This window comes from Dasypus novemcinctus, chromosome 5, assembly GCF_030445035.2.
Source record: "Dasypus novemcinctus isolate mDasNov1 chromosome 5, mDasNov1.1.hap2, whole genome shotgun sequence".
Lineage (NCBI taxonomy): Eukaryota > Metazoa > Chordata > Mammalia > Cingulata > Dasypodidae > Dasypus > Dasypus novemcinctus.
The window spans coordinates 112,980,227-113,007,520 of record NC_080677.1 but is presented as its reverse complement, the minus strand read 5'-3'; the positions used below and the strand labels follow the sequence as shown (position 1 = coordinate 113,007,520).

Here is a 27,294-nt window from a genome sequence, read left to right as displayed (position 1 = left end):
GATGTCTGTTGGTGTATCCAGTAGATGGCAGCATGTTATTGCTAATTCCTCCTATCAAACTATCCTGGGCACTCCAAAGAGGAGAACCCATAACCTTTCCTGCAGAAAACCAAAGTAATGCAATAGGTTAAAGGAAGTAAGTCTACCTAAACAGTTCCCCTGGGAGGTATTCAACATTCTTAGCCATGCCAGCCGTCATTTCTGGCCTAAGAGTAGATCCAAGGTCAAGGATGAAGCAGGGATGATCCAAATAGGTTTATTTTCATCTCTAGGCTGGTTTTGTCATTAATTCTGTCACCTTGAGGGAGGTACCTGATGGTTTACCTCAAAGAGGAGTTAGAGAAGGGAAAATGAGAACATGCTTTAATTTATTGGGAAGAAAGTTAACTATATACATTCAGGAGGAAAGTGCCATCTTAGTGCAGGCAGCCACGTGGCCATGAGTGCTCTCTGGCTTTCATGTTCTGCTACCTTCTGGTTCTTGTACCTCTATGGGACCATTCCTTCTCTGACTCAGGGGCTTCTCTTCCTTCTCATGCCTTTTACATACTGGTGTTCCCCAGAGGATTTTCTCCACCTATAGTGTTTCTCATCCAGTCTAATGGCTTCAAACACCACTATACACTGATGAGTCCCCAAAACTGTTTGTTCCCCCTCACATTTCCAGTTTACATAGCCAGTAGTATGTTGGACATCTCTACTTAGAAGTCCCACAAGCACCTTACCTCCAACACCCCACAGATGATCTTCTCTCCATCATACCTACTCCTCACTCCTCAAGGTGGCTTATTTTACTTGATGGCATTTCAACCCAGTGAGACACGTATGCTGAATGTGGGGATCATCTTCTTTACCATTACTATTCAATCATTCCCCACATCCTGCTGATTTTAGCTCCTGAATACTTCTCAAATCTTTCTCCTCTTTTCCACCCCCTCCAGCACAGACCTTCAGGCCCTCCACAACTCTCTCAGCAATCACGTTCTGATCGATCTTCTAGGACTCCAAGGACTCAAACCTATTGCCTATATAGCTGCTGAAATGATCTACTTAGAATACCAATCTGACCATTTCTGTCCTCTGCTAAAACCCTTCAGTCAACTATGGATAAAGTTCAAACACTTTATTACTGCTTAAATGTTTGAATGCCTGCTATGGTGCCAGGTACTCTTCTAGGACTTGAGGCTGTAACAGATAAAAAAAGTCCTTGCCTCATAGACTCACTTTACTAGGCATAGACAGATAAGGAACAACTAAACAAGTAAATATAAAATATGTCAATTTGTGATACATGATATGAAAAAATAAATCATGTTAGAATACAGAGTGTTGGTGGGAGAAGGAGGCAGAGGGGAGGGGCCTCTGATAAGGAGGCATTTGTGCTGAGTTTACCATAAACTAGCTCTGACTTTCTTTCAGGTTATCTTTTAACACTCCCTTCCTTGAAACTCTCCTCCAGTAACTCTGAACTGTGCTTTCTGTTTCAAACAGCTCTCTCCCCACCCTGGATAATTTCCATTTAAGATTAATAGTAAGCAACACATTTCCTTCAAAAATTCTTTCTTCATCTGCTACCACCCAGGATGAATTAGAGAAATTCAAAAGAGTCAGACACTTCCTTTACAAAGCTCCCCCATTAATTTGAATATAAATGTAGGAATTCAGATCTTTAAAGCTCAATTTCCCCCCTTCCTTTTTAACCAGCTTTATTGAGATATAATTCACATTTCATTCAACTTACCCATTTGAAGTGTGCAATTCAATGTTTTTTTTTAATACAGTCACAGAGTGTGCAAAGATCAACAAGCACTATCTAATTTTAGAACATTTTTGTGCTCCCTGAAAGAAATAAACTGCTAATTAATTCATTAGTGGTTAATTTCTCTTCTCTCCTTCCTTGCCCCCAGCCCTAAACAACTCTACTAATCTGCTTTCTGTCTCTAAATTTGCCTAATCTAGACATTTCAAATGACTGGTTTCATACAATACATGGTCTTCTGTGACTAGTTTCTTTCACTCAACCTGTTTTCAAGGTTCATCTGTATTACACCACATTCTTTTTATTTCCAGATAATATTAACATTTTATTTATCTATCAGTGCATGGATATCTGGTTTGTGTCCACATTTTGGCTATTATGAATAATGCTGCTATGAACATTTCTGTACAAGTCTTTGCCTAGACATATACTTTCTTTTTTTTTTTTAAACTAATTTTTTTTTTTTTAAAGATTTTTTATTTATTTAATTTCCCCCCCTCTCCTGGTTGTCTGTTCTTGGTGTCTATTTGCTGCGTCTTGTTTCTTTGTCCGCTTCTGTTGTCATCAGCAGCACGGGAAGTGTGGGCGGCGCCATTCCTGGGCAGGCTGCTCTTTCTTTTCACGCTGGGCGGCTCTCCTTATGGGTGCACTCTTTGCGCGTGGGGCTCCCCTACGCGGGGGACACCCTTGAGTGGCACGGCACTCCTTGCGCACATCAGCGCTGCGCATGGCCAGCTCCACATGGGTCAAGGAGGCCCAGGGTTTGAACCGCAGACCTCCCATATGGTAGACGGACGCCCTAACCACTGGGCCAAAGTCCGTTTCCCGGCATATACTTTCATTTCTCTTGGGTATATACCTGGCAATGGAATTGCTGGGGTAACTCTATGTTTAACTTTTTGAAGAACTGCCTAAACTGTTTTACAAAGCAGCTGGACCATTTTATAATCCTAGCAGGAATGTATGAGGGTTCCAATTTCTCCACATTCTCGCCAACATTTGTTTTTATCTGTCTTTTTGATTATAGCCATCCTAGTGGGCATGAAGTGGTATCTCACTGTGGTGTTGGGTTTTTTTTTCAAGATTTATTTATTTATTTATTTTCCTCCCTTCCCCTCCTCCCACCCCACTGTTTGCTGCCTGTGTCATCTTCTCTTTTCATATTCTCTCCTCTAGGATTCACCAAGATTTGATCCTGGAGACCCCTGACGTGGAGAGAGGTTCCCTGTCAATTGTGCCACCTCAGTTCCTGGTTTCCACTGTGCTTCACCTTGACTCTCCCCTTGTTTTTCTTTTGATGCGTCATCATCTTGCTGCATGACTCACTTGGCATGGGGCACTTGACTTGCTGTGCAGGCACTCAGCTTGCCACATGGGCACTCACACAGGCACTGGCTTGCTATGTGGGCACTAGCACTGGCATTGACTCGCTATGCAGACATGCTTTCTCTTCTTTTTTACTAGGAGGCCCCAAGGATTGAACCCAGGTTCTCCCACATGGTAGGTGGAAGCTCTATCACATGAGCCACATCCACTTCCCACATTGTGGTTTTGATTTGCATTTCCCGAAGGACTAATGATACAAATATATATATATATAATTTATTTATTTAAATAAACATCTCCAGAGATTCAGGTCCCCAGAGTATACACCAAACCCCAGCACCAAGCACAGGTCCGGTAAAAGTAACAGGAGAGGATTGTGAACAAAGATCACATCTGAGTCCAACTCCATCACACTCAGGAACACAAACTCCAAAGTAGGGCCAACTGACATGGCACTGAACTCGAGGACTAATGATATCGAGCATTATGTGTTTACTGGCCATCTGTATATCTTATTTAGAGAAATGTCTATTCAAATCATTTTCCTATTTTCTTTTTAATAGTCTTTATTTTTTAGAATTGTTTGATTTACAAAAAAATTAAGCAGGTAGTACAAAGAGTTCCCATATACCCTGCTCCCAGTTTCCCTTTTATTTTCTTATATTAGTAAGGTACATTTGTTACAACAAATGAACCATTATTGATACATTATTATGAACTAAAATGCACAGTTTATTCAGATTTCCTTAGCTTTTTACCTCATGTCCTTTCGCTACGCAGGATCCCCTTTAGGATACTGTTACATTTAGTTGTCAGGTATCCTTAGACTGTCCTTGGCTGTTTATTAGACTTTCCTTGTTCTTGATGACCATGACAGTGTTGAGGAGTACTGGTCAGGTGTTGTGTAGAATGTTTTTTATTATGGGTCCTTCAATGTGGGGTTTCTCATGATTAGACTGGGGTTGTGACTTTTGGAGGAACAGTACAGAAGTGCCATTTTCATCACATCATATAAAGGGTACATACATGATTTATGATAGTTATAGACCTTGATAGCCTGACCGAAATACTGTTTGTCAGGTTTCTCCACTGTAAAGATTCTCTTTTTCTCCCGCTTGCCATACTTCTACTTCCTGAGGGTGGAGTATCTACATAATTTATCTGGAATCCTTTTGCAAGGGAGATATGTCTCTACTCCCTCATTTATTAATTTATCCAATACTTATTTATATCTGTATGGATTCATGTATATTTATTTATACTTTGGGTTATAATCTAATGTTATCTTGTTTATTTTGTTTCTCATATTGTTCCAGCTTTAAACTTGGGAGCTCTTTCTGTGCCCCTTTGACACACCCACATCAGTGTGGAGATTTAAGGGTGGGGAGCAATTCCTTACTTTCTAGCACCACAAGATGCTCCAGACTCATCTTGTATATTTCTCACTCTAGTCCTAGAATTGGCCATTTCACCAAGTAGTCCTTTTATCAGAAAATATTAGAAAGCAAGATCTGGGCACTAGATGTTCTTGTTGCTACTGGGGTGCCTTTGCCTATTTTTTAATTGGGTTATTTTTTTTAATTGAGTTTTAAGGGTTATTTATATATTCTAGATACAAATTCCTTATTACATATATGATTTGCAAATATTTCCCCATTATGTAGGTTTTTTTTTTTAAGATTTATTTTTATTATTAACCCCCCCATTGTTTGCACTCATTGTCTGCTCTCTGTGTCTGTTCAGTGTGTGCTTGTCTTCTTTTTAGGAGGTACCTGGACTGAACCAATGATCTCTCATGTGGGAGGGAGGTGCCTAAAGACTTGAGCCACTTCTGCTCCCTGTTGGTTGTTTTTTAACTTGCTCATTTCAACCTGGTTTTGATTTAACCAAATACGGTATAAACACCTGACTTGGACGGTAATATTTCCGGCCACATCTTGTAGTGAGAAGTCACTACAAGCAAGATTTTTTATTTGGTCTTCAAGTTACAAGAGGGTTCCTTCTCTACTGATGGGAACTTTCTTTTGGCTTCTGTGGAGTAGATATTCATACAAAGGGGCACTATAGATACGACAGGGCTTCAATGGTTAAGTGAGCAAATATATTAACAGCTCCTAAGCTAACCAAAACCTGCTAGAAGAGGGATTGGGGTAGGGACCCAGTTTGGATCCTTCTAGAGTGGTCAACTCAGCTTCATCATTGAAACACATGATGAAGAACTATGCTGGGAAGACCCTGGATTTCTTTCTCAATGAGAAAAGAGAGGCTACCAATTTGGTCTTTTGCACATTACAGTAAAAGTGCTCTAATTTAAATGTTTGGGTTTTTTTGTTGTTGTTTTTGTTGTTGCCCTGAGTGCAACAGCCCTTACCATGCAATTGGTGGGAGAAATCTGTTCCCAAATACAAATAAGCTTATACCTACTTTAGGTAAGTTGTGTAAGGAAGATAAAGCAATGCAGACCAAAGCATTTTAGGCCTTCTTTCTAGCCCACCAATGGCCAACTCTTTGTTCTGAACTAATTTAACCTATCAGAGCATTTGGCATAGACAAAGGCAACATCCTCTTAAAAAACTTTTTTTTTTTTAATTCATTTTTAAAAATATATTACATTCAAAAAATATGAAGTCCCATTCAACCCCACCGCCCCCACCCCCCACTCTCCCCACAGCAACACTCTCTCTGAGAAAACACTTTCTTTACGTGACTTTCAGGACATGGCATTCTCCTGGTTATCTTACTACTTTATTGGCTGTTCCTTCCCAGTTTCCTTTGCTGTTATTCCTCAGCACTCCAACATCTAAACAGTGGTGTACCCTGAGGCTCAATCCTTCCTTTGACACTTTCTTTTCTCTCTACCTGTGCTCTTGTGGTGATCTCACCTCTAATGCCATCTCATGGTTTTAAATGCTAACTCTATGCTGATGATTCCTTAATTTATATCTCTAGCCCAAAAACTCTCTCCTGAACTAGATTTGTATATCCAGTTCTCTATTCTTTACCTCTCCTTGGATATCTAAGAGGCATAATTTAACATTTCCAAACCCAAACTCTTAATATCCACTCCCACACTCCCCATTACTTGCCTTTCCCATGAGCTTGATCATTTTTTCATTTCAATAAAGGAAAATCCCATCCTTTGACTTGGTCAGACCAAAAACCCTGCAGTGATCTTTGTTTCTTTCTCCTTTTAATATCACAGCTCATTTAGAATCCCTCAACAAATCCAGTCAGCTTAATTTTTAAACTATATTCTAATCTGACCACTTCTCATCCCCTCCACTGCCACCATTTCGGTTTGAGTCACTAATATCTTTCACCTATATAACAATAGTTTTGTCACATCTCACTGCTTCTGCTCTTGCCTGCAACCTCCCCTCCCCCAAAGTCTATTTTTTGAAAAAAGCTTTACTTTATTTATTTTTCCCTACCCCCTGGCTGTTTGCACTTGCTGTGTCTGTTCATCTTATTTCTTTAGAACGCACTGTGACTCAAACTCGTGACCTCTAATGTGGGAGGGAGGTGCCTAATCACTTGAACCACCTCCATTCCCTGCTTTGTTTCACCTCTCATTGTGTCTTTCATCTTGTGTTTCTTTTTGCATTAGCTTGCCACTCCTGCCTGTTGCACCAGCTCGCTGTTTCCTTTAGGAGGCACTGGGAACTAAATCAGAGACCTCCCATGTGGTACCTGGGAGCTCAGTTGCTTGAGCCACATTTGCTTCCCTCCTTTTTTTTTTTTCCTTATCATCGTCTTTTTGGTGCATCTCTTCACCATGTGGGGGCCTGTACCAGTCTGCACCATGCAGGTCTGGGAATGCCTTTTTTCTTTCTTTCTTTTCTTTTCTTTTTTTTTACCAGGAGGTCCCAGGGATCAAACCCAGGTCCTCCATATGGTAAACAGGAGCTCAATTGCTTGAGCCACAGCCGCTTCCCTTTTTTTTTTTTTTAAGATTAATTTATTTATTTCTCCCCACCCCCTTGTTGTTTTTTACTTGCTGAGTCTGTTTGTCTCCCTTGTTTCTTTCGGAGGCACCAGGAGCTGAACCCAGGACCTCCAATGTGGGAGGGAGGTGTCTCATCACTGGAGCCACCACTGCTCCCTTCTTCTATTTTTAATATAGCAGCCAGAGTGATTCTTCTATAATGTAAGTCAGATTATGGCACTCTTCTGTTTAAAACTCTGCAATAGCTTCCCATCTCACTCAAAGTAAAAGCCAATGTCATTACACAGCTCTCAAGAACTCAGCTTTTCAGATTAAAGAAGCCTCTGACCTCATCGTCTATAATTCTTCCCCTCTACTCACTCCCTTTAGCCAGATTTGCCTTAATGCTATTCTTCAAATGACAAACATACTCCTCCCTCTGGGTCTTTGCCCTTAGATTTCCTTTCCTTCTATGTTCTTACTCTAAATATCCACATGGCTTACTCCATTCTTCCTTCAGGTCTTTCCTCAAATGTTACCATCTCATTAAGGACATCTGTAAATATTCTATCTAAAATTGCAGATTACCTCCATTATATCTTGACACTCTCTATCCTTCCCTTGCCTCATTTTTCTCCATAGCATATACCATCATCTGACATACTTTACATTTTGCTTATTTATTAGTTTGTCTGTCTTGCCCCACAATAATGCAAGTTCCATGAGGGAAGGACCTAGAAAGAATACTCAATAAATATTCACTGAATAAAAGAGTGAGGAGGCTTTCTCATGTGTTAGAAATTCTTCCCCTTCTATTTTTTGAATCTTCGCTTTCATTTCCTTATCACTGTCAGCTTGAAAAATGGGAGGAATCAATCTAAAGAAAACCAAAAAGAGAAAAACCAAAGAAAGAAGAAGGCTTAAAGAAGGGAGGCAGGAAGTAGAGCCAAAAGGAGAGATAAAGGAGAAAAGAGAGGCAACCTAATGGAAAGAGATGGATATAAATGGGGAATAAGGAAGAAAACTCTTTATGAAAATGGCTTCAGCTAAACTATAAGGGTTTCCAGATAAACCTTGGGACTCCAATGTCCATTCAACCTTCTCCCATTATGTATCAGTTGGAATCCTGGGATGCTTCAGTGACTTGCTTTTGGAAAACCACATGACAGCTCAGGATAAAATGATCTCTGATGAAAGGAATTAGAGGCACACTCATAAAGCCCTTTCACTTCTAGTTAATCTGCAGTGATTTTTCAGGACAAAATTTTTCAGAGTCTAAAATCAACAGTGTGGTAAAAAAGATCAAAACCATGGCAGAGCTTAAGTGATCATTACCATAAGGGCAGGGTCTCTCTGGTAATGTGATAGGCTGTCTTGATCTATTGTTCACCCAAGATTTTTCTTCCAATTAGAGACTAAAGGTGTATATAAAAAGAGATAGACAACTTAAAAATACTACGAAAAGAAGAATCCACACAAATGGAATTACTGCAGATCCTTCATTCCTTTATTACAGAAAAGGTGTTATAAATGCTATGGAAGTAAAACACCAAAAGGTCTTTGCAACTTCTTGTTAAGTTTTCTGACACATGGCAACTAATGATTAATTATGGTGTTAGAAGATAGCTTTCCTAAAGAGACTTGCTGATACGCAGATGCTGTCCATGTTTGATTAGAGAGTGCGTAAGGAATACTGAGGGACACTGCTGCAGTCTATTATTTTTGGCTATTTGGGTATTTATTTTATATAGCTTCAAATTCAGTAGAATTGATGGAACCCATTTCACAAAACCTGTCCCTAAGAAAAAGAATCTGAATCTGAATCTGAAGATGACGAAGAAGATGAAGAAGAGAAAACAAGGCTATACAAGTGTATCTATGTATGTATGAGAGAGAGCAAATGAAAGAGAGATTCTGAACCACAGGGATACTGTGTTCATTTTTGCAATGCTTTCTGCTCTCACAGAATCAAAAAAGAACCACAAGGGAGACGTTCTGTTTTTTACAAAACTATAACAAAATTGACCCGTATGTCAGCCAGTTAAAACCTTCAGGGAATTAAAAATAACCCCAATTTTGTCATTATCCAAGTTCTTCGCCAATGCCAAAATAAATCTTGATTTGGTATTTATTTATTCATTCAGTACACATACTGAGCACTTACTTTGAACTTGGCACTCAGCTTGGCACTGAGGAAACAAAGTCTCAGCCTCTTGAAGCTTACACTCTAGTAAGGAAATGTCCTTACTAGAACCAGAATCAGAATTACAAAATTACCCAGTACTGTACGTTTATACTAACCTAAAACTTTCATAATCCATTTCACAGAAAGAAAGTGACAAGGTAATGAAGGCTGCACTTTTCCAAAGTGATCACATTTCCACTTTCCCCTCTTCTTTGAATGTAATTCACAAATTCAACTCTAAAAGGCATAGTTCGGATGCCATTCGATTATTTCCTGAAGAAATGCGCCTGTGGCACAAAGTCTACTAATGCCAGCCTCAATGCTGCTCAGTCAGCATTTCATTACTCAGATGCCAGTTCTTCTTAGCATATGTTTGAGCCTTATACTATATGCCAAAATCCATGTTAATTTACTTATTTTTGCTAAATAAAAAAAAAGAATTTAAAAAAAGATGATTAAATTTAGGAATTATGTTCCTCAGAGAATTACTAATGGTTCTCTATATTCCTCAGGCCTCCATGCTCTTAACTTCCCCTTGTCAATGTTATTATGAATAGACTAATTCAATAATGAAACCATTCCCCATAAGGACGGCCAAATAAATGCAGCATTCTGTCATACCTGGTTTCCCTAATCTGAGCAAGGAAGACTTTCTACCAAATTTAGCCTAAAACAGAGAATTAAATGAACACACACATATTCTCACAAATAGGAAAAAAAAGATAGGGAAGGAGAAGGACAGAAAAGCAGAGAAACAGGGTAACAATGGAATAAATAGAGCAGTAGATTGGGAAGAAAGATAAAAAATGAAGATACATAGTTATATGATTTTAAAAGATTCTAATATATATGTCTTAATAATTTTCCAAATAATATAATATTTCATTATCCCTTTAAATATCTCAAAGATTGTTTCAAATTTTCCTGAAATTTTCAAGGATTCAGAAAACCAAGTGAATAGATAATGTAGTACTAATTATTAGGCAGGAGCATTCTCGGCTATTAAAAACAAATTACTTCCTAGTTATAAAAGTTTTGGAAAATGAAGGAGTTTACAGAATAAACCACCTACATATCAATAGCAATAGAGCACAGAGAAACAAGATCATCATTTATCCTCCTCTAAATTGTCTAAGCTTTCATTAAAGCATCAAAGGTCTGATGAGTTACGTAACGTACAGACAATGTTGAGACCACATCAAAGAACAAAATAAACTCTAAAATTTGAAAAAGAGGCTTTGTAAGGAAACATTAAAATTTGAAATCAGCAAACCTGGAAAAGTAGAAGTGAATGCTTTGTTTATAATAAGAACCTTCAACTATATGGAAGGAAAGCATGGATAATGATGAGTAATCATTTTCCCCAAAGGAAAAAAAAAAAAAAAGCAAGAGGAGATGGCTTTCAATTGCAAAAAGGCAGAGATGTGGAAATAGATTTATGTAAAAATAGATTCTACACAATGCTATTTACAATTAGAGAAAAATCGTAAACAATCCAAATGTCCAACAATTTCCAAATGGTTAAATAAATAAATTGTGGCCTATTTATACCATGGAATATTTGTTCAGGTACTAAAGGTAGTGTTTTTGTGTGACAACATGGATGCATCTCTAAGTCCTTATGTTGAATAAAGTAACCCAGTCACAAAAGGACAAATATTGAACAATCTCACTGATATGAACTAAGGACACCGAGCATAATCACAGAGGTAGAGTCTGGAGGATAGGCTACCAGGAGATAAAAAGCAGGTAGAGAGTGGTGAGTTGAGTAGACTCTGGGTAGAATCTATAAGGTAGATCAGGGAGGTTCGGCAGTGGATTGGGGTGATGGTAGTGCACCAATATGAATGCGGTCAATAAAGTGCTGAAGTGCAAGTGTGAGTGGGGTTGGGCTATCCATAGAGCTGGGGGAAGGACTGGAGGAAAGAATAGGTGAACTCTGGGGAGGGAGAAGACTGTGGTTGAGGATACAATTGTGGGAGTATTCTTTTGGCAACTACAGCAAGGAAGGGTTATTGGTGGAGGAAGTTGGTGATAGTGGGATATGTGAGGAAGGGTGCACTTTCGATATGGCTCTATGTTATATGAACTTTTCATGTGGTCTTAGGGTGTTATCGCAGCAGGTGGAGATCCACACAGTAACAGAAAGAATACTGAATTCCCATCCTGGGGAGTCCTGCTACATTCTCTAATAGAGTGGCAAGAATCTCCAGAGTACATAGAAAGTGCTTAATTAAAAAAAAAAACCAGACTAATATGCCAAGCTCTTGATATTAATGCTTGTACTTAAGAACCTTATTCTTGTAAATTTGGAACTTAGCCTAATAATATTTATTGCCTAAGAGTTACCTCCTGAAAACCTTCTTGTTATTCAAATGTGGCCTCTCTCTAAGCCAAACTCAGCAAATAAACTCATTCCTCGCCCCCCCCCCCACCATCCCCCCTGTGGCATAGGACATGACCCCTGGGGATGAACCTCCTTGGCACTGAGGGATTAATACCAAGCACCAACCACTGATGCATTTGGAAAACGGTCTTGACTAAAAGTGGAGAAAATTAAATACAAAAGAGTTTTTACAGCTAAGAGATTTCAAAGTGAGTCGGGAGGTCATTCCAGATGATATATTTATGTACATCTCAGGTAAATCTCATTAACTGACATAGTAAACAAAGCCTCAAACAGGGGTGCTCCTGAGGGCTCTAGAGACTACTAGATCTGGACGCTATAAGCAAAGCACACAACCCCATGAAAGAAGCATCCCATTGGTGGGCCTTACCTTGAAATATATGATAACCTAGTTCCCCACTGTAAGTTAGGCTCATTTATAATTTCCCTTCACAAAATTCTTCTACCCCTTTCATTTGAACCAATAATTAGCACTAGACCCTTAAATATATATCTCAGAAACTTAATGTTTGGTTTGTTCCAGTTAAGCCCTGAATCTCAGCAGAGTTGAAGACAACGGCTACTTTGCAGTTCATCAGTTTCACCAAGGACTACTAACAGAATGATGATGAACAACGCCCATCCCTAAAAACAAAGAGTACCGACAAGTGCAAGCAAAGCAGTTCCTTCCATCTGCCCCATAAGGTCTAAGCCCCCTCTCAATCTGAAGCAGGGCAGATATCACCATCCACAAATCCTCAAGATTGAGGAATAAATAAACATAAGGGAAGAATGCAAACTTGGACCAAAGCAGACTTATGATTATTGTAGTAAAGGAAGAACTTGTAATGTTGATATAAAGATAGTGGGCACCATAGGTTCTGAGGGGAAGGAGAGGGAAGAATAGCTGTAACAAGGGTTATTTTTAGGGCACTGGGATTGTTATGCATGATTTTGCAATGATGAATACTGGCCATTATATATTTTTCAAAACCTATAAAATTGTGTGGTGCAAAGTATAAACCATAATGTAAATTACTGACTATGGTTAGCTGCAATGCTTCAATATTTCTTCATCAATTGTAACAGATGTACCACATTCATGTAAGACTTTATTAACAGGGGAAAATGTGAGAAGCGGAAGGGGTTTGGTACAGGGAGATTCCCTATATTTGTAATGTAAACTTTAGCAACCTAAAACAAAGTTTTAAATAAAATAAAGGTAGTGTTTTCAAGTTTAAAATAAAGTTTAAAAAAAATAAAGGCAGTGTTTTCAAGGAATATTAATAAACACAGGAAAATCATGTTTTCAAAGTATATTACTGATAAGGAAAAATTAAATTAAATTAATATAAAACCATAGCAATATAGTTTCAATTTTGTAAAAACAGAAATCATATGTAAATATATGTGTGAGAATTCACATATATGTAAAACACATGCACATATATGTAAAACACATGCACAGAAGCCAGGAGAAAATATACCAAATATCACAGTGACTAGTCTCTAGTTTAGGGCTTTTGATAAATGTTTATATTCTTCTTTGTATTTTATCTTAAACATTTTATGCAATGAGCATATATTACTTTTATAATTAGATAAAAAGTTACTACAGTTTGGTAGAAGATCTTAGGTTAGACTACAGGAAAACTATTTGCCTAAGGGATATTAAACACCCAATATGTAATTTTGTAGAATTTCTTTCTTTCTGACCTAAGCACAGCTATTTGTTAATTATGTTTGCTTTTTGGTTTTTTTTTTAAGACTTATTTTATTTTTCTTCCCTTCCCCCTGTGTCCATTTGCTGTGTGTTCTTCTGTGTCTGCTTGCATTCTTGTCATGCAGCACCAGGAAACTGTGTCACTTTTTTTGTTGTGTCATCATGCTGAGTCAGCTCTCCTTGTGTGCGGTGCCACTCCTGGGTGGGCTGCACTTTATTTTTTTGTGCGGGGTGGCTCTTCTCGCAGGGTGCACTCCTTGCGCATGGGGCACCCCTATGTGGGGGACACCCCTGCGTGGCACGGCACTCCTTGCGTGCAGCAGCACTGCACATGGGCCAGCTCACCACATAGGTGAGGAGGCCCGGGGTATTGAACCCTGGAACCTCCATATGGCAGGTGGATGCTTTATTAGTTGAGCCACAACTGCTTCCCAGTTAACAGTTTTTTAGCAAGAATTTTGATGAAATCCCTCTTGGTAAAAAGAGAGAGATTTTAATAAGCTTTACAATTTTTTTTTTTAAACTAAGCCTTTTAATAATCATTTTTTAAAATGACTTTATAGGCCATGAGGTCTTGACTTTGGTTCAAGGAACTGAGCCCAATCTTCCCTCCTACCTTGCAAAGTCCAGGTCTGCCTCCCGTGACATGGTGATGTTGGTCAAATTCTGTTGAAGAACAAAAATGTTCCTACACATTTTCTTGATGCCAGATTCACTGATGCGCCTGAAGTATTGGGCTCCATTGATGAGGATGCAGGAGATCAGGTGCCCCAGGCCTGCTGGGTCAGCACAAGGGCAGTGAGAAGAGAAGATAGATTAGTTCTATCCTGCAAAACACAGGACTTCTCTCTTCTAATCCTTCACAAATTTAAAAGACCAAAGGAAACATTTTCCTCAGAAATCTAAAGCTAGCCTGACTGGTCACAAGCAGTCTACTACTTTTGTTATTTTTCTCTTCTAATATCATGGTCCCTCCATACTGACTGGTTCAAATCAGAGCTCAGGGCACATCGTCAGGTTCAATGGCTCCTTTTGTCTTCAAAATGAGTTTTCTCTTGATTAGGATGAGGGTAGAAAAAGGAGGGGAGAATATTTTCTCTCTTGCTTCAGCTACATTTATCCAACATGGCTTCAAGACCACAAACTCATAATGATGTCACTATTTGAAAGGGAAGAAAAGTTTTTACTCTAAGAAAAAGAAACACATACATGGATGGGAATTTAATGCTAGAGAATTTATTTATATGAAGAATCTTGTGTCAAGATTTGGCACAGTTCTTCAGAGCCCATAAATAGATATAATTTTGTCCTTTTTTTTCTTCTAATGCAGTCATCAATTTCAGAAGTGATAGCGAAATCATGTACTCAAACACAGAAACTGAACAGATGCTTATAGAGTCACAAGGCAGTTTTCAGAGCAAGGAGGGCAAATAAAAGAATGTAATGTATAGATTACAATAAAATAAAATTAGACTAACACTTACTAGAAGTAACACAAAAGGGGTGGAAATCCTTAGATTAACATGCAAAAATATTCATGTACATACATCTCCTCTCCCAAGAAACACTGGTGTGCGAAGGGGTTAGGGTGGGAGCAGTCTGTCCTGGGTGTAAGCAATCAGGGGTTCATTTTTTGCAGAGAACTTAAAAACAATGCTACAACCACTTATAAGTCAGTGTGCCTTTTTTTTTTTAAATTTCACTCCCCTTCCTCCTCCCCCCCCCCCCCCCAGTTGTCTGCTCTCTGTGTGCATTTGCTGTGTGTTCTTCTTTGTCTGCTTGCATTCTTGTCAGTGGCACTGGGAATCTGTGTCTTTTTTTGTTGCCTGATCTTGCTGCGTCAGCTCTCCATGTGTGAGGCACCACTCCTGAGCAGGCTGCACTTTTTTTGCATGGGGTGGCTCTCCTTGACGGGTGCGCTCCTTGAGTGTGGGGCTCCCCTACGTGGGGGACACCCCTATGTGAGGGACACCCCTGCATGGCACAGTACTCCTTGTGCGCATCAGCACTGCACGTGGGCCAGCTCCACACGGTTCAGGAGGCCCGGGGTTTGAACCTTGGGCCTCCTATGTGGTAGATGGATGCTCTATCAGTTGAGCTAAATCTGCTTCCCAAGTCAGTCTGCATTTAATTATCACTGTGCTCACAGTGCTCTGACATCTGAACTATCTCAGTAATAAAATTCTCCTCCCTGCCACTCAGGGAAGACTGAAACCATGCCACCTATATTCTACATCCCCCTCTCCTGCCACCCCCATTGGTATTCTGCTAAGAAAACTCATTAAAATGCCTTTTGAACTTAGTAAGTGATACCACAGAGAAAGAATTAGCTTCTCAAAGAGGAAGTCTTCAATTTACAATTTTTTTTAGTTAAAATCTGTTCCATGTCAGAGGACAGCACCTGTATTTCAAGATTTTGCTGCTTGGAAGGAGTCGACATTAAATGTTTGGACAAAACTAGAGGAAAACTCTGGGGACTAGGAAGTTAGAACATGGGTTGAAAAAGTCAGTCAAAAGCAAATGTGTAGTAAGAAAACAAGTAAATTCTCAGATGAGCACTGTGAATATTACTGACATCCCCAAATTCATAATGTGCTAACCTCTAACTCTTTAATCACAATTTTTGAATAAAGTCTTTTAGGGACATCCCCCTTTGGAACACATCTCCATCTTTACGACATAATTTAAATGGGAAACTAGGATTCTTTTTTTTTTTTTTTAATTATTTATTTTTTTTTAAATTACATTATGAAAAATATGAGGTCCCATTCAACCCCACCGCCCCCGCCCCCCACTCCCCCCACAGCAACACTCTCTCCCATCATCATGACACATCCATTGCACCTGGTAAGTTCATCTCTGAGCATCACTGCACCCCATAGTCAATGGTCCACATCATAGGATTCTTTTTTGAACCCAACTTTGCTGGAACATAACTGTTTATTCATAAAGTGAGCACTGGCACGTTCTTTCCTGTCTTCAAGTTCCTACAACCTTTTGGATAATGTGCCTTCTTTTTAATTATTTTAAATAATGCTGGTTTAACTTTGAGAGAACTCAGATACTTTTGGTACCCCAGATCTGCATATGAACAAGCCAAAACAAGGAAAAAGGAAATAGAACTTGAAATCCTAATGGGGGTACTATTGGCAGAATTCAGCATGGAAAGTTACTTGGCTGTTATCTCATTTTTCAAGTCTTCAAAGTGGAGTGTCTTTAGATGGCACAGTGTATCTCACAACCTTCCTTGCCTGCCTGGTCCCTGAAGGCCTTCATGGATGGAGCCTTCCTAAAATCACAGCTAATAGGAAGTTTCCGTTGCATTCTGTGAGAGAAAACTTCCCCTTCCATCAGTGATAATTATAGCAATGAGGGATCTTTCAGGATTCTCTCATCATTGTGTTTTGTTTTGTTGTTTTTATCTCAAAGAGCTCCTCTTGAGTTAATTCATGGCCAACTCCTCACATTTACCCAAGTCTCATGAGTGGCATGTCAAAGAGGCAGCTGGGCTGCCATCTGCCTTAACTTGGGTTAAGTCTCCTTATCAACCAGAGCAGATGGCACCCATATTGTTGTCTACCTAGTAATACGCAGTGAGGCTTGGTATTGCAGTTTCAATTGGAAAAGAAAAAAACAAACTTTCTACAAGTGTAGAGCTTCAATAATATAGAAAATCAGAAAAACCTCCATCCTTCCTTCCTCCCAAACTCCCAGAGACTGAGGAAGGATCTGACCTTCAAAGATATACTGGAACTTGTGCTGTTGAAGGCTGGCACTCATGGCCTCTTCAATGCCACTGATGTCTTTGTTGAGTTTGACCACCAGAGGGTCATAATCCATACTTTCCACGTTAGCAACAATCGCATAGTTCCCTTCCTTTGCAAGAGGGATGAGATAGTGGAAACAGTGAACCCTGGAAAAAGAGAGAAATGGGGAGGGAAGTGAAATTAATAATTTTTCTAATGAAAATAATTATCTTGTGACAAAGCACTCAAATATTTGAAGTAGCACTGGCTCTGTAAGTTTTAAGGACACCTTCCCTTTATAAACAGAAAAGCATCTTAGTTATTCTGTACGACAGCCGAGTGATCTTGAACAAGTCAGCTACTATGATCCTTGCTTGTTTAGTCCAGACAGTGGGGGGAGAAATGGATAAACTCTAACATTCCCTTCAATGCTAGGATTGTATGTATAATGTGAAAAGCAGCATACCTTCCAACAATTATTACTACAGGGAAAACAAGACACAGAGTTCACAAAGCTTTAAAGTGTAGGTTTGGGAATGAGTCAACATGGCTTTGACTCCCAGTTCCAACGTTTACTAGCTGTATGACTTTAGGCAAGTTACTTTATCTCTCTATACCTCAGGTTTCTTATCTTTGAAATGAGGATGATGACAATATCTACCTCACAGGATCCTGTGAAGAACTACTATATGTATACAGCAGTCCCTGGTACATGGCTATCATCACCCTCATCACTACATTGTATTTATTATGATTAATTTACTACTTAATTAAACACTTACTGAATGTCAATGGATATGTCAGAAAGTGTGCTGGGCCCTGGGAATATAAGGCACAGTTTATGCCCTTAAATAAGACTCTAGGGCCTAGTGGGGCAGACCAAGGAAACCCAACCATGAGAAGACAGTGTCTCACTTGAAGGCATTCATGCACAGGGTGCCGGAAGTTTGCTGAGGGCACCATAAAGGTTCATGACAGGAGATGACTCTTGACTTGAGTCGCATAGGACATAGAGGAATAAGCTAGAGGTATGAGGGCATTCCTATATTGAAATGGCCTAACTCACTTCGGGCATGCACAATTCTTCAGTTCTTTTTAGGCAGATGCTGGTGATTGCTGCAGAAGTTTGAGGTGGGTTAGGGTTGGCTACTTCTCCTCAAATTTTTTTTTTATTAGGTTGTAAGGAAAGCAAGTTTCAGTCCAAATTCTGCTACACAAAGAGACATTTTATTAAGAACAGAACACCAACCACTAGCAGGCACAGTTCAAACAGCCTGTTCTGTATGCATCACGAAGAGCTAACTCTATCCTTTTAGGTGCTCTGATCTTGCTGAAAGGTTCACTGCAGGTAGCCATGACAACATTCCAGAGGCAGAATTCAGTAACCCTTAGAGTCAGCTTCCTATAACAAGAAATATTCATAAAACAAAGGTTGCAAAAGCCTTGGGCATTATCCCTAATGATGTAACTATGGGTCTGGCTATTATCTTAAAATTTAAAGCCACTTTTATTGATTCTACACACAGTAAATTTACATACTGTCAAATTCCTCCTTTTTAGTTTATAATTCTTTGAGTTTTGACAAATGTTTACTGTCATATAACCATCACCCTAATCAAATTATAGGACAATTCCATCACCTTCCAAAATTCTCTCATGGCCTTTATAGCCAATCCCTCTCTGTACCCCAACCTTCTGTCAACCACTTATCTATTTTCTGTCTCTACTCTATAGCCTTTTCCAGAATGATGAAAAAATGGAATAGTATAGTAATGTATGAAGCTTTATGAATCTGGTTTCTTTCTCTTTGAAAATAATTTGAGATTTGAGATTTGAAAATAATTTAAGATCCATGCTCTTCATTCTTTTTTATTGCTGAATAGCCTTCCATTGTAGAAATGGATGGACCACAGTTTATTTCATCAATCAAAAGACATTAGGGAGAGGGTATAGCTTAAGTCATTGAGCGCCTGCTTCCCATGTACAAGGTCCTGGGTTCAATGCCCAATATCTCCTAAAAAAAACAACAGACATTGGGTGGTTTCCAGTTTTGGGTGCTTTTGAATAAAGCTGTCATGAACATTCATGCACAGGTTTTTTGGGTGAATATAAGTTTTTATTATATTCTAGATAAAAACCTAGAAGTCAGATTGTTGGGGTACATAGTAAGTACATGTTTAATTTTATTAAAAACTGTGAAACGATTTCTGAAAAGGGGTGTACAGGGGTACCAGTTGCTCTGCATCCTCACTGGCACTTAATGCTGCAGGGGTTTTTTTGTTGTTGTTTTTTTTTTTTATTTTAGCTATTTGAATATACCACTGCATCTCATTGTGATTTTAATTTGCATTTTCTTAATGACTAATGATGTTGAGCATATTTTCATATGCTTATTTGTCATGTATATCTCTGGTGAAGTGTCGGTTCATATCTTTTTAAAAATAATTTTAAATGCATTTTTATTTTTAAAAAATCTACATGATATATACTTTTTTTTCCCTCTTAAAAACAATGCCTCTGCTCCAAATAAACCAAGATGAAAATAAATGAAGATTTCAAGATGATATCAATCCCAGTTTCCCAGTTGTCTAACTCCTGGTATTGTGTGCATGAAAGCAACAGCCAGTTATGACAGGCGATAGATCCCAAGTAATTGCAAGTTTGTTAACATTTCTCCACTTCTAAACCATCCTTAAAGAAAATCGTATATGGCATCACGCTATCGTCATGGTAGTCCAGGAGAACAACAATACTATCTGGACTCATGTTTTCATCAAAAAAGAACTGGTAGTCTTTGCAAATTAGCAAGGATATGCTTGATTTATTCTGCAGCCTTTGGTCATGAAAGGTTTTATTTTTCGGGTCTCCATTCTTCAAGATTGCCTTTGATTGATTTCATGCAATCTTTGATGTAGTTCTTGTAGGCTTCTTTAGTCAGGTTGGTTTCCTGCAAGTGATGGTTCATGGCAATATCAATGACAGTGATGACTATGCTTTCGTACCTTCACCCTCGGGCTTCTGTGGAGGCATTTTCCCCAAGAATGAGTCATTAGTGTTACACTCTGTCCTCTTAACCAGCTTCCCCTCCATCTCCAGGAACAGCTGGTGCACAATCTCCAGGAGAACATCTCATCATGGGCTATGAGGCCTGGGTGGAAGATCATGATGGCGACTGGAAGGAGATGAGCTCAAGGCAAGGGCAACACTGCCAGAGGAGGGCGCGGGGGGCGGGGGGGAGGGTGTTGGCTGGTGGCTAAGCTGTTCACATTTCTTGCTTAATTTTTTTTTACTGGGCTGTTTGTTTTCTTATTATGGAGTTTTGAGAGTTCTTTATATATTCAGGATACAAGTCCTTTATCAGATATGAGTGTTTTGCAAATATTTTCTCCTAGTTTTTGGCTTACCTTTTCATCTTTAAAAAAAAAAAGATTTATTTATTTATTTATTTCTCTCTCCTCACCCCACCCACCCACCTAGGTTTTCAGTTCTCTGTGTCTATTTGCTGCGTCTTCTTTGTCCGCTTCTGTTGCTGTCAGCGGCACGGGAATCTGTATTTCTTTTTGTTGCATCATCTTGTTGTGTCAGCTCTCCGTGTGTGCGGTGCCATTCCCGGGCAGGCTGCACTTTCTTTGGCGCTGGGTGGCTCTCCTTACGGGGAGCACTCCTTGCGCGTGGGGCTCCCCTATGCGGGGACACCCCAGTATGGCATGGCACTCCTTGTGCGCATCAGCACTGCACATGGGCCAGCTCCACACGGGTCAAGGAGGCCTGGGGTTTGAACCATGGACCTCCCATGTGGTAGGCGGACACCCTAACCACTGGGCCAAGTCCACCACCCTTTTCATCTTAACACTGTCTTTTAAAACATAGATTTTAATTTTGATGAAGTCAAGTTTATCTCTTTCTTTTATGGATGGTGCACTTGGTTTTGCACCTAGGAAATCTTTGCCTAAACAAGATCACAAAGATTTTCTCCTGTGTTTTCTTCTAGAAATTTTATAACTTTTAGGCTTTACATTTAGGACTATAATTTGTTTTGAGTTAACTTTTGTACATATGTGTTGGAGTCTTGTAACTTGTCTACTCAAGGAAGTCCAAATACCTTGATTAATCTTTGTTTTCACCACTGGGTGCTCATTCTAACATTGACATTGATAAGTAACCATGAATATCACTCTTAAAACCCCATTTCTGACATTCATCTGCTAATTGGCAAAATATATTGTTTTGACCAAGATACTAGTAAGGGTGCACTGGTCGCAGTCCCCTCTGTAATGTGACCTTGGAGATAAAAGGAAAGTTTGGCAACCCTGCAGTGAAATTCACAACTAGGGCAAGTGATTGCTACAATGGTTGAAATTTAAACTAAGTAGCACATACATAAAACCAAAGCATTGGTGCTAAAGTCTTTTTAAAGTAAATCACAGACATTATAACCCCAGACATGGAAAGACCATGTGTGAAGGCATGAAGGTGTGAATCAAGGCTGATTCTGAAGAATTAAAAGTGGTTCCTTTTGGCTGCACACAGGGCACACAACAGTGGCAGGAGGTGTGGCTGGGGAAATGGACAGGACCAGAGCGTCGTGGGCTTTGGCGGCCATCCAAGGAATGTGGACTTACTTTAAAAACGATTGGTAGCCTTAGGAGATTTTAAGAGGTGAAATGATAAAATCAGATTTGAGTTGGGCAGATTGCTCTGGCACAGTGTGAAGGGTGGATTGATGCTGGAGAAGAGAAACATCTGGAAGCAGAGAGACTAGTTAGGAAATTATGATGAACTGGAGGTGAGAGCTTATGAAATCCTTAAGCTAGTGGCAGAATGGAATGATAAATACTGTTTTACGGTACTATTTTCCTCTTCCCAGATGATTAGAGATGAAGAAATTAAGAGAGTCACCAGAGAATGTCAAATTCAAATAAAGTTCTTTTTTTAAAAAAATTTTTCTTTTAAATTCTGGCATGTGGGTGCTGACTTTAACATGACTTTGGCATTAAGGTTTCCTGCAAACACTGCTGATTACACAGCAGGATGGGTGATTTTTAGAAAGCGCACACTTAGGATCCCAACAGCGACAGGCACTTGCTATTGAATCCACTTAGAGCCCTCCTGATGGTGAGAGAAATCAGCTGGTAAAGGTGACAACCTTGACATCTTGGACTCAAACGGCAACTTAAATTTCTTCTTCTAAAGTTCAAATAGAAAAAAAATCCTCAACAAGTTTTAATGGTGCCACCATGTCTTTCACCTTGTGGGGGTGTCATCTGTCTTACGTACTTCAAACTGTGGAAAGGGGCTGCTTGGTAATTAAATGTGACCTACAGTGGCACTGGTAAAATGTCAAATGCTCTTTGGATGGATCCTTCAACAAAAACCATGCTGGATTTGAGAACATTTTTTGGTTGAACTTTTAACAATATTAAGGAAATACATGGACTATGGATCTAAAAATATATTGGGGAACAGTCACATTTCTGGCATTAAAAATTGTTATGGACTTCTTGTTAACGTTATCCTTTTTTTTTGTTTCACTTTATCTGTGCTCTCTTATTAAAGTGGCATCTTGGGTAAAGGTGCAGGAGATAGTGCCTTACCAGCCACTTCTTTAATACCAGCTTCTGGAGAGCAGAACCTAGCTTCCAACTCTTTTTTTACACCAGTGCGTAAATAAAACAAGCATTAGCTGAATATGATGACAAGGATGATGCTGGCCACATACTCTCTGTCACTCTTATTCATGTGTCTATCCTGTAAGTGGACTACCATGTGAAAGCAATCTCCAAACCAATTCATTTTCTTTAAAGCTCAACAGGCTTTATCTGGAGGAAATAAAATTTACTTTATCTGTATTAAAGGACTACTACTCAAGACTCAATTGAGGAACAGATGTAGCTTTGTATATACAAGGTCCCAGGTTCGATCCCCGGTTCCTCCTAAAAAAAACAAAACAAACGGAAAAAACCAAAACCAAAAAACAACACTCTCATTAATGGGGAGTGGATGTAGCTCAGTGATTGAGCACCTGCTTCCCAGGTACAAGGTCCTGGGTTCAATCCCAGGTACCTCCTTTGAAAAAAAAAAATCAATCAAGTTTTTAACTATGTAGTGAGACTGTGCCAGATTCTGAGGCCATAACAATGAACAAGGCACTTTCCTTGTTCCCACTTTCCTACTTTCCAGGTGCTAAATTCCCGCCTACAACAGTCATCCAGAGCACTTAGCAGTCTCCTCTCCTATAGCATTATTGTGCTGTATTCTAATGCAATGCATGATATGTGCTTATTCATTTTATATGATCCTATAAACCACAAAGCCAAACCCCCCCCAAGCTTGTTAATGTGACAAAGAATAAGGAGTGTCAACATTCACTATCTGCACCACACATGGAATATTCCACCTAATTTTATGTACCGTAATTTGAAAAGAACTAAGATAAACTGGAGCATACTCATAAGAAAGCAACCTAAATGTTGAAGCCATGTTATATGAGAACAAGAATAAATATGTTTCACTGTTTTCAGTTTAAGTCAAGGAAAGATAATTCTGTATCCCAGGACTCTAAAATCCAGAGTCTTTTTTGTTATTAATTCTGCAAATACCTTCTTCTGGTTTTAATTGTCACTTCCTCTTCCCAATGTTGAAAGAGATATAAAAATTGGTGTTTCAGCATTGTATATTTCTTGTAAAGTCAATAAATAATGACTAAAACATTTTCAGAATAGTATTACCAAGATGTACAAAAAGAAAAGGGCAGAATAGAGGATAAGGATTTAAAAGATTTTACTTAAACATGTTGAAATTTTCCCACTTGGAATTAACTACACTACAAAAGTAGATAATTCTGAATGTACTACATGACTTGTACTCATACAATCAACAGCATAAATTCTGGGAGGTGTGATAGTAATTAACTTGGTGTTCTCTTTGTTCTTCTGTGAAACCCAGGTAACAGGGGCACCAGAATGTTACTGGGATTTGTTTTTTTAATTCAGTCTGTTCCATTTATCTATTCATAGAAAACACCCAATTGCTTCCACTGTCAACTTGTAAATAAATAGAAAGCAAATCTAAAAAATATCATAAAACTAATCAGGAAAACATATAAGAAGAGTTTTATTTCTGGATAGCTTAATGTATGAAATAAAACAGAAATACTGTAAGGTAAAATGGACTCCAAATCTGCAATGTTACTTTTCATGCTTCACTCACAAGGTGCTTGGAAGCAATAAATTTACTCATTGGACAAGATAATGAGGAATGAGAAAAGCAAGCAGCATACAGAAGAAGTGCCATCTACAGTACATTATTAATCAGGGTTTGCCTGGGCACACCTGAAAGATATCCAAGTTCTAACTGGAGTCCAAGTGCATTCCAGAGGCCTAACCAAAGAACCAAAGTACTGTGAAATTTTATATTTTTTAAAACCTAAATCAAGTAAAGACCTCACATGAAAAGAAAATACTCTACCAACATTAATAATGTCCTACAGAAGAAAATGTATTCCTACATATTTTCTGATCCCAAAGTTTCAAAGTATATACCCAACTGTGTATTTGACAACACAAAACCTAGATGTTTAATAAGCATCTCAAACATAACACATCCAAAACAAAATTTCTGATTACCACCACTTCCATAGTTAATCAGAATATTCTACACTGCAGGAGAAGAAACAAGAGTCCAAGAATATAGCAACTCTGAAACTATTTTATTGAATTACTATTTAACTTAATCTCTTAAACTGGATTTTAAGTTCCTTAAAGGAAGAAATCATGGTTCTTGTATCTTTATTCTTGCTTCTTAACTAGCAGAGTACCTTAAAAATCCCATTAATCACAATAAAGTAACCATAATTGCAAAGCTACCACATTTTGAGTATTTACAATATGGTGAGCATTGTGCTAATTATATATAATTTCATTTATAAGCTCTCTAAAAGTTATGAATTATTATTTCTATTTTAAAGATGAAGAAACTGAGGGTTAATAACATTAATTAACTGACTTAAGATCACATAGTCAGCTTACATAGACATTCAAATCCAGGTCTTTCTGATTTCAGAGACCATGTAAACCCTTATTCACCACATTTACAATACACATGTGCTCAAAAACTTTGAGTGACTGAGTAACACTAAAAATTCCTTCCAGTGAAAAAAAAGGACAGCATCAGTAGTAAGAACCAAAAAATATGGTGATACTCCCTAGAAATAAGCAAATGATTTATGAATCACAGTGCATTTAAATCATGAAGACCTGTGTGAGGTTGTGTCGTACCTGACTTCCAGATGTAAGACCAGCAGGCAGCGGTCTGCCATATCCTGGAAAGATTTGGCAAGTTCGCTCAGAGTCTGTATGATCTGTTCTGACACTGGCGGGAGATCCATGTTCACGTGGCTCTCTTGACCGGGAGACAGCACTGAAAGAAGGGGTAGGGACAAAACACCAATAATTTCACTAGATGCCTGGAGAGTTGTTTAAAATGACATATTTTCTTGTTGCTCACCATGTTGTTTTGCCTTTGGCTAATGCTATTGTTGGCAGCATTTGAAGTCAAACACATGATAAACTATTTTTCTATCTGATTAAGCATAGAAGCCTAGCTGATTGTCTTAAATCCATTCATAGAATGATAGAAACAGAACTGCAGGGTTGGAAGTGGCCTAAACAGTCATGCTTGTGGCTTCTGCACATCTTTCAAGTGGCTGTCCAGTTTCTGGTTGAACACTTATGCAAAGGCTTGTGAAGGGAAACTAAATAATTTTAGGCAGCCTATTCCATCTCTGAAATACTTTGACCATCTTACATTAAGCCAAGATCAGTCTTCCAATAACTTCTAGTCACTGGTGCAAATTCTACCTAACTTTGCCCTCATAGCAAAGTGAATCATTCTCTTACGTTTCAGCCCTTCAAGCACTGAAGACAGTTAATCTGTCTTCTTTCGAAGTCATCCCTTCACCAGGCTAAATGTCCTTAGTTCTTCCACCATTTTTCAGATGATTTGATTGAATCATTTTACAGTTCTCATAATTCACTGACAAAAACATTTCCATTTTTCTAAATCTTCCTTGAAATGTGGGAGTCAGGATCAAACATAATAAATACTAAAATGCGGTTTGATCTGTACAGAAGAATCGTCATCGCCCTTGTTTTAGATGCTATACCACTGGCCTTAAAGCCTAATATCTTCGGGGGGAAGGGGGCAGGGTGGGGTGGTAGTGTGCTGCATTCTACTGTAACTCATACTGAATTTATAGCCAACTAAAAGCCCTAAAAAAGATACACTTTGAAAACCTGATAAATCTACCTTCTATATTTTTCCCAAATAAAAAAACATATTTCACAACACACGAGCATTTTCTTCAGGAAAATATTGAACAGCAAAAATGTGAACTACATTTGTTTATCTCTAGACTTCTGTTGTACTTCCAGTTCTCCACCAGAGATTGTCCACAATAATTTAGCTTTCTCATTTAAATATTCTCTCAGTTCTCTAGAGCCTTCAAAGCCAATTTTGAGTCCTGATTCTACCACTTACTATGTGACCAAGAGCTAATTACTTAACTTCTCTGCCTCAGTTTCTTCTTCTACAAAATGATGATATAAGTACCTACACCATGGGATTAGTGGGAAAATTGAATTGGTTGATGAAGGCAAAATACTTAAAACAGTAACACATAAAACTCACTCAATATTAACATAAATATAACCAATTCTTCTTCTTCTTTAGTTTATGTTTTATCCAGGGTAAGAGTCTTAAGCTTATATATTAAAAAATGGTACTTAAAATTATTCCATCTGTTTTGAAGTTCAATGTCTATTTATCAGTATTTTTTTGCTTTTCTGTCTAAAAATCACTCTCCTTATCAGAGTATACAGAGTTCTTTGGAGAAAGGGTTTTCAGGACTTAGGCACATATGATTTGTGAGGTACCACTGACTAGCTCAGGAATTAGTCACTTTACAGTCATCATTTGGCTGCAGCAGTGTTCAGTGATGTATCTATGCCAAGATTTTGACAAACCCAGAGAAGGACACAGATGGATAGTCCAGACTTAAAAGGCTTAAGTTTTCATCTGTGGAAGCAGACGCTAATAAATTAAAATAATGTCACAAACATTAAACAATGAATGTTGCTCAAAGGAACTGACATATAAGGAGGAAGGGAATGTAGCTGAGTACATTCTAAATTATTACCAGCTATGACAGTTTGAATTCGGTGAATCCCCAAAAAAGATTATGTTCT

At 38.6% G+C, this 27,294-nt stretch overlaps 1 protein-coding gene across 1 annotated transcript in view; it reads right to left on the bottom strand.

The window, feature by feature from the left end:
* The window catches only part of EXOC4 (exocyst complex component 4), a 909,491-nt gene that overhangs the window by 40,957 nt on the left and 841,240 nt on the right, over positions 1 to 27,294 (bottom strand). The window contains exons 15-17 of the mRNA XM_058297373.2: positions 25,327 to 25,468; positions 17,039 to 17,217; positions 13,921 to 14,080 (exon numbers count right to left, since the gene is read on the bottom strand). Coding sequence (XP_058153356.1) covers positions 13,921 to 14,080; positions 17,039 to 17,217; positions 25,327 to 25,468 — 481 coding nt within the window. The remainder of the gene's footprint in view (positions 1 to 13,920; positions 14,081 to 17,038; positions 17,218 to 25,326; positions 25,469 to 27,294) is intronic.